The sequence below is a fragment of the Cryptomeria japonica genome, chromosome 7 (assembly GCF_030272615.1).
Source record: "Cryptomeria japonica chromosome 7, Sugi_1.0, whole genome shotgun sequence".
Taxonomy (NCBI): Eukaryota; Viridiplantae; Streptophyta; class Pinopsida; order Cupressales; family Cupressaceae; genus Cryptomeria; species Cryptomeria japonica.
In genome coordinates, this window is record NC_081411.1 from 4,073,568 (window position 1) to 4,082,113 (window position 8,546).

Consider the following 8,546-nt stretch of genomic DNA (forward strand, 5'->3'; position numbering starts at 1 on the left):
GTCATAGATCATAACATCAGATCAATAAGATAAGATTAAAACCAACATAGACTGAAGTTAAAGAATATTTATTTTTATTTATATATAAGAAATAGAAATACTTGAAGAGAATTCATGCGTCAAATATTAGAAATCAAATTTTCATAATGTGAAGATGACAAAAGCTTTTCTACAGCAGACAGCCAAAGTAAACAACCAACTTAATCACACTCATCAATACTTTGTCCATAGAATCGGTTTACAATTCTTTGCAATACAGTTAGGGCTTTCCCTTCCTCCCCTTTCTTGACAGTGGCCTTAAACCCCCTATGAATAGTAACCCCATCTAGTGTTGCATTACAATTATTTGCCGTGAGTAAAACTGTAACCATCCATTGTCCGCGTGAAAACTCATGCGGAAAGAATTTCAAAGGTTGAAGACCATTGAGACAACGTTGATTACGACAATTTATAATCAAAGCATATATGGTGATTGCACCTGCTAAGTTATTCATCTCTAGCGACGAAGTCCAGCCTCTCTGAATCTCAGTGACTGCTTCGGCTCTTATGACCTCAGAAAACAAATTTACATTCAATCTGGACCATGCTGTATCCCTTTTGTTCTGCGTTAAAATGATATACTCTGACGGCAGCCTCTGAATCATTAAGAATATCATTACTAAATATATGATAGGAACATAAAAAACTGAAAACGAATCATTTTTAAAATACAGAACTTAAAAATAGTAACCTCCTTGTTTTCTCTCCAACACAAAAGAAATAATCACCGAACTCAGTTTTCACAATAAATAAAATTGCTCTATAGTCAAATCAAATTTTTTGCTTTGAAAGAAAGAGAATAGTACCCTTAGTCCGTAAATACAATTCCGTACACTTGCATCTCTATTATTCGGCACTTCAATTATCAGACCCTTTAATCCCTGCAACTGTTCAAGGCCTTGTATACTGTGCAGCTGATGACATTCAGAAACCTTGATTCGCTCCAGACGACGCAGATGTGCGAAGTTCGGCAAATATTTTAATCCTTCACAATTCTCTATCAATAATACTTGAAGCCCATTTAGAGAAGACAACCCTGACAATGTTTCCAAATTGGGACATCCCCACACTACAAGAGTATTCAGTCTCTCTAACTGCTTTAAATGCATTTCAGTTAAAGTATACATTGACTGAACTTCCAATGATTGAAGTCTGGGACACATCTCTCCAGTAATTATTAACTTTGATATGTTATCAAAATTGTCAAAAACTATTGTTTCGAGCCTATTCATGCGGCTGCTTGTAGAAGCCTCAAAATTAATTGAATCTCTACCTTTACTCAGATTTAACTCCCCACTTAAAGGGACGCCGTTTCCATGCAATTTCAATAATCTAAGATTACTAAGGTGTTTTACTGACTGTACGAGGGGTGCTTGATCAGTCTTCTTCAATGATCTGGCTATCTCGAGTTCTTCAAGATAATTGAACTTTCCCATTAAATATGGAAAATTTTGCAAGGGAGAATTTAAAATCTTCAGCGTTCTCAACTCGAAACAAGCCTGATACTCACAATTAATATCAAGAAAATAAATTACATAATAGTTCTAAACAATCTTGGCCAAACTAGAATTATGAAATTTATGCTCTGCTGTAAAAGGGGACTTAATTTACAGAAAGGAAAAAGGAAATACCTGGACATCGTTTTGCAACTGTTGCTCAAAAGAGCTCCACCATTCTTCCATGTTGGAAACAGTTAAACTGTGCAATTTTTGTAGAGGAATCCACGAAGGCAAGTTCTTTATATTACAACCCTTGTTATCAATATCAAGCCACAGGAGCTCATTCTCACCAGAGTCATTTAAACCGCCTACAAAAAAAGTGATTGCAGCATTCAAGGACGAGTCGCGGAACGAATGGAAACACCTGGCCTTAGTTCCTGTTAGAATTTGTTTGAACCCCTTTGTTTCCTACAGGTAAGGCGGAAAGTTAAACTTGTACTTGGCTGGACTATAAAATACAAACAAAACAAGTTGAAACGTTTGTTCGAAAGCTTTTTGATATTTTTAATTTAAAAAATGTAAAGAAGAAGCACACCATGGATCTAAGACGGTGTGGATTCCATAACCGAGGAGGGCCCAGATCATTTGCAATTTGTCTTCCAAGGTCGCGCAGGTGATCATGCATTTTAAAGTGCCCGAAACCATGAGAGCCCCTTACTTCAACTAAGCACTTGTCTTGCAGGGTTTGAACTGCATGTTCAGCGTTCCAGCCGGACGCATTCCAGATTGATATAGCTGTACTTTTTATATTCTTTTCTAATTTCATATTAAAAAAGCAAGCGATGTCTGTAAATATATGTTTCTCCTCTCTGTCCAGACCATCAAAACTGATTTTAAGCCTTCGCATTATATCCTTAGGCTGGATGTTTTTAACTTTTTGCAATTCTAACTCCCAATAAAACTCATCCCTACGATAAACGTGGGCGCCTAAAACTTTGAGTGAGAGGGGTAAGCCCCCACAAAATTCCACGAAGCTTTCAATCCATTTCTCGTATGCAGTGGGTGGATCCTGTCCACGGAATGCATGGCTACAGAAAAGCTCTTTAGCATGATCCTTATTCATTCCCTTCATCCTATAACTGATGGTGATATCTGCACTCCTTAACACACTTTGGTCACGGGTTGTCACAATTACCAGGCTACCTGGACTCAGCATGCCTTCAACTAACAGGGCTCCTAATTGGTCCCGATGGTCGATATCATCTAGGACTATAAGGAAACGCAGATTACTTGCTCTTTTCAGACGATCCTTCAGCTTTCCTAGTCCTCCATCGATATTCATAAACTTTTGATCTTCATCAAAGAGATCTTTGAAGAGCTGGCTTTGCAAGCAGTGTAATTCACCTTTGGCCTGTGATTCTCTCACATCAGATAGAAAACATGTAGCACTGTAGCCTGATCGCTTAATGTTAAGCAATTCTTTTGCAAGAGTGGTCTTGCCAGATCCCCCAAGTCCGAAGATCCCTACTATCTTAGCTTTGTCATTCACTGTCTCTGAACAAGAACTTTCAAAATCTTGGACGAGTTCAGCGAGTCCAACTGGATATTCCGCAACATGTAGGGGTATCCACTTTTCCTTCTCTTGCAATACTTGTAGCACACGAGACACAATCTTTTCACACAAATTGCTGCAATCAAAAACAGAGAATCTCTTTAGAAAAGTATTCTACTAAGCCAAAAAGAATTTCATGTACTGCAGAAAAATTTGAGGTAAAACATGATGAATCGCAATCATTACAAAAAGCATGGGAGCAATCTTACTCTTGATGTTGGCTACGTTCATAACCATAGATGTCTGCAGCAGATGTGAGGGCCTTTTTCCATTCATCCAACTTATCAAGATTTCTGCCTTTACTTTGATAATATGAAAATGCCTTCGCATACGTTGATTTCTCGTTCTGGATGTGACGAAGCTCCCACGGCTGGACATCGTAGAAGATAGGAATAAATAGAGCATCAGTTTGTTCTAACATAAGGAGCAGCTCGTCTAAACACCACGAGGACTGTGCATATCCTTCGGAAAAAATGGCTATTTGCACACGAGATGAGCATATGCCATTTCTAATGGCAAAAGGAATAGAATCTCCCCCTTCTATCTCTTCCCGGTCTAGAAATGCCCTGCACTCTCTAGACTTAAGAAGATCATACAGTTGTTTAGCAAAGGTGTCCTTAACGTCAGGTCCTCGATGGCTGATGAATACATCATATAGTTTAGGAGATGCAATCGATCTTTCCCACTGGTGTTCATACCCTACAATTTCTTGGGCAGAAGAGCCGAAGGAAGCCATTAACGAAAGAGAAGAATGGCAAATGTCTTAAACTTCCTTAAGCAGAATGGCCTAGATTTGATGAAAGGAAACAACAATAGCTAATAGTCATAGAGAAATGTTAGTGCCTATCAACAACAGGGAAAAGGATTGACAGAAATTCCGCAACCACTGCGTAAATATGCTTTCCCTCGATAATTGAGGAAGAAGAATATTGTGTGGCCAATGGGAAAAGAATCGTGCCCCTTCGAAACTCTTTCCAAGCTACAAGTAACCCATGCATCACGGCAGCATCTTGGCATTTACAAAAGATAAGGCTTTCCTCTCATCGGAAGCGAAACCAAGTCCACATCGTTTATAATCACTACAACCTCCATGCGCTATGGCAGTGAAATAGCATTCCTAGTTAATGGGTTTTGATTTATTGCTAAATTGAATAATTCTAAATGATTTTATCAAAGATCAAGTCTTACTAGTTCCTGTCAAGATAGGATATCTATTTATGGAGTTTTATTTTTTTAATAATTTAATCAATCATAACACAGAATTAAAAACATTAACCAAAATTTCTATAGTTATATTTAATCCTATATTTTAAATGATTATAAAAATGTCATTTATCTACCTTCCTATTGGTTCATATTAGTAACAGTGAGGATGAAAAACAATTTTTTTAATTTTTAATATTATATTTTTCAACTTCTTACATCAAATATCAAATCAATTTAAATTCTGAAATGATAATCAAAAGATACCAGAATATTTGATGCTGGGTGTGTACTTGTATTGTCTACGTGTCCCATTTGAAACTCGATTGGACGTTGGCTCTATACTAATTCCTCTAAGACATTTGAGAGGCAATATTTCCCATTAACTTTGCTTTGGACAGGTTAAGTTGCAGCGACGGCTATATCCATTGGGGAAATTATTTTTATTAATTCACTCCTATAGTACCGAAACAATTACCAAAACAAGAAGACATTCAGATCAAAATGACACCTGGTGAACCCTGCTGAGAGAAGAAAGGAATCCATCTTGGTGTACCAAGCCCTGGGGGCCTCCTTAAGGCCATAGAGAGATTTCCTTAGTCTACAAACCAAGGAAGAATCGTGGATGAAACCCTATGGTTGCTCCATATAAATCTCCTCATCACGATCCCCAAGAAATGCACTCTTCACATCCATCTGATGTACAACCCAACCATGAGTTGCGGCAATAGCAAGTGTCAAGCAAATGGAGTGCATCTTGGCTATGGGCACAAAGGTCTTAGTATAGTCAACACCTGGAACCTGAGAGAAACCTTTCGCAACAATACGAGCCTTATACTTATCTACACTACCATCCACTGCAAACTTGGTCCGATAGATTCACTTACATCGAACCATCTTTCTCCTCTTAGGGAGAGGGACTAAATCCCATGTGTTGTTCCTCATCAAGGAACTATACTCTTCCTCTATAGCTTGGTCCCACTCTGTAATCCCTGATGCTTCCCGAAATTTTTGTGGATCAGAAGCATTAGCAATATATGCATGTGGAAGGTCTTGATGCTATGATCGAGTCCTCGGTGTTTCTAAAGGATCCCCAACAAGAGAACCCACTGACTCAAGTGTCTGTCGAGCCCAATGAGGTCTAGGTGGAGGTGGAGAACGAGGCTCCTCAACTACAAGTGGACCCTACGGAGGTGTAACCCTACGTAAAGTTGAAGGAGTCTCATCATCTGAATCATTGGCATCACTATCCACAAAGGAGGAAGGTGGAGGAGGTAGAGAGGCTAAGCTAGGAGATATTTCCTTAAAATGAACACTCCTCTCAATGAACACCTCATGTGTCTTAGGATCAATCAGTCGATATGCCTTAACACCCTCAAGACATCCAACAAAAACACAAGGCTTACTCTGAGGTTCCAATTCCTTGCATTTCTACAGAGGAATGCGAGCCCATGGTGGACACCCAAAGGCTCTAAAATGTCTCACAATCAGTTTACTACTAGCCCAAGCCTCAAAAGGTTTAATACCTATCAAATCTTTGTGAGGAACCTAATTTTGGATGTGTGTGGCACAATTGATAGCCTCTGCCCAAAAGGTGGGATCAAGAGAATGTGCATGTATCATACAGCTAGCCATTTCTTTTAGAGTTTGATTCTTGCACTCTGCAACTCTGTTCTGCTATAGAGTGTAAGCAACAAAATACTGAAGATCAATACCCTCAAATATAAAAAAATCCACAAGTCTTTTGTTCACATATTCCCTTCCATTATCTGTGTGAAGAATCTTGACCACTTTCCCTAATTGCTTCTCCACACGAATCTTGAAGTCCTGAAATCTGTCAAAAGAAAGTAGACCCAAGTGAAGCGGCAGTAGTCATCAATGAAGGTGAGGACATAGCGGGCCTTACTAAATGAAGGTGATGGAAATGGACCTGCTACATCGCTGTGAACAAGTTGAAGAAATCCCAAAGCTCTCCAAGCTTTCACCTTATCAAACTTCTCCTCGGGATGCTTGCCCATGGAACATCCTGAACATACACCCTCAGAAAAAATAATTTGAGGTAGACCTAGGAACATGTCTTTAGTGCTAAGCTACTGAAGATAGCGGTAGTTAAGGTGACCAAACTACTCATGCCATAGATTACTTTCTGAATTTGAATGAGTAAGCAAGGCCCTAGAAGGAGAACTTGGCACAAAGTGGGAGAATGAATAAAAGCTTTGAGTTGTCATTGACTTGTCCCACTACTACCAAGGCATCATTATCAAGTTCCTTTACCACAACTAAATCAAGTGTAAACTCAACCTTTTTCCCATTCCCATAGTTAGTGATTTGGTAGATAGAGAGAAGATTGGTAGACAAGTTAGGAATATATATCACATTCTCAAATGTTCCATCATTCATGTAAACTGAACCTTTCCCTTCAACCTCAACTTGTGTATCATCTCCTATGTAAATGTGAGGTACCTTTGATGGCTCCAATGAAGAAAACCGCTCCTCTATAGAGCCCATGTGATAAGAGGCGCCCAAGTCAAGTATCAACTGCTATGAAGAACCTAATGTAGCCACAAATGCTTGCCCTTTTCCCTTGGACTATGAGGAAGAGGAAGGAGTTGAATCCTTCTTGTTGTAGGTGGATGACAAGTTGATGTTATTTTTCTTAAGAAGATTTGTCAACTCATCAACTTGCTTGGTGTGGCATCGATGCTCATCATGACCATACTTCTTGCAATAAGCACATTTTGGTTTACCCTTCTTAGGTGGAGTCCCCTTCTTGCAGGAAGAGGATGAAGAATCGCCTTGTGATGGAGAGGATGATTGTCCTTTTTCCTATTGTTGCTTTGACTTAGATTGCTTCTTCTTCTTGTTGTAGTCTTTGCCTTGACTCTCTTGACTCCCTTGATTAGCCACCAAAGCCTTGGACTTTGAAGACTGGAGAAGCCCCAGGTTCAACAACTTAGATTGTTCCAATATCAACATTTATGTGAAAGCGTCAAATGAAGGCATAGTGTAGGAACTCCCCACTGTCAAACGATGAGTTTGGAAGCTAGAAACAAATGCTTCATATTCAGGTGCAAGCTTGTCCAACAAGTTGAATATCAACTGAGCATCCTTTTTGTCAATTCCACAATCCTTAAGATTAGCTCTTAGCTCATTTGCTTTGGTGACATAATCTTGGACTGTATCAAAACTCTTGGGATCCAAGTTGGTGAGCTCATTATCAATCTTGCAACCTCTGATTTCATCAACTTGACCATACAATTTCTGAAACATTTCCCAAGCCTCTTTGATTGTAGAACACTTCTCAATGTGAAAAATGAGGTCATCTGATACATACTTATGCAAAGTTCCAAGAGCCATGCAATTCTTAGTGAGTCATTCTAACTGAGCATTAGGATCAGCCTTAGGATTAGGTGGTGTTGCTATTGTTCCATCTATGTAATGCGTGAGTCCTTTTTCCATTAATTTGCTCCCTAATTTAATTTTCCAAGATGCATAATTATGTGGAGTTAAAGGTAAAAATTTATGAGGACTCATAGAAAAAGTAAATGAAAGAGCATAAGGAAAGAGAGGCACAATCACACAAGACACCCCCCAAAATGATGATTTGGCACTTTATACTTAGTGCGTGTACAATGGGCCACTTGCAAAAAATGGCAAAGTGGACTTCTAATTTTAACTTCACAATTGCCTCAAAGAGGCCAAAAGAAACTCAAACTGATAATGCAAGAGATCCAAACTAAGATCAAAGCAAATTACAAGTACTAAGTAGGACAAAGAAGATCGATATCTAAAAGTACAATATCCACTCAAACTATTTGAAAAATGAACATAGATTATGAAATTAGATGAAAAAATATGCACTTTCAAAAAAAATGACACCTGAAAAGGAGGTCGTATGAGCTCAAATGAAGCCTTTGAAGTTGCAAAATCAAGGATTGGACAGGTATGGCTGAGAGAATCCAATAATTCTGAAAAACCTATGCACCAAAATTAGAAAATAACTACACCACAATGGAGAGCACAAAAAATTAGCCCAAATAAAAAAACATTGCACCCAAAAAGTTGCAAAATTGAGCAAGTTATGAGCCTCCAAAGTTAACCCAAAAAACCAAAACTTCTCAATAGAGAGGAGTCTAAAATTTTCAAAAAAATTTTGACACAGGCTAACATTACCAAAGCACTGTGTTAAATTTGATAGTAGTATGATCGTCAAAATGGTCGTCGCACCCCCTGGCTGACTGTACGGAAAAGCG

The 8,546-nt window shown here is 38.7% G+C and overlaps 1 protein-coding gene across 1 annotated transcript; it reads right to left on the reverse strand.

Annotated features, from left to right (window-relative positions):
* Nucleotides 1-200: 200 nt before the first annotated feature.
* Nucleotides 201-3,826, reverse strand: LOC131030825 (disease resistance protein Roq1). Its single transcript, XM_059207918.1, has 5 exons — nucleotides 3,300-3,826; nucleotides 2,074-3,166; nucleotides 1,671-1,946; nucleotides 846-1,538; nucleotides 201-635 (listed from the first exon to the last, which is right to left on the reverse strand). Exons 1-5 carry the CDS (start codon nucleotides 3,824-3,826, stop codon nucleotides 201-203), a joined length of 3,024 nt encoding a protein of 1,007 aa, XP_059063901.1.
* Between the last annotated feature and the right edge of the window lie 4,720 nt (nucleotides 3,827-8,546).

Excerpts from the sequence above, each read along its gene's own strand:
- LOC131030825 (XM_059207918.1), bottom strand. The coding sequence starts at position 3,826 with ATGGCTTCCTTCGGCTCTTCTGCCCAAGAAATTGTAGGGTATGAACAC. Across the intron at positions 3,167-3,299 it reads GAACGTAGCCAACATCAAGA|CAATTTGTGTGAAAAGATTG; the intron begins GTAAGATTGCTC and ends TTTTGATTGCAG. Across the intron at positions 1,539-1,670 it reads AGTTGCAAAACGATGTCCAG|GCTTGTTTCGAGTTGAGAAC; the intron begins GTATTTCCTTTT and ends TGTGAGTATCAG.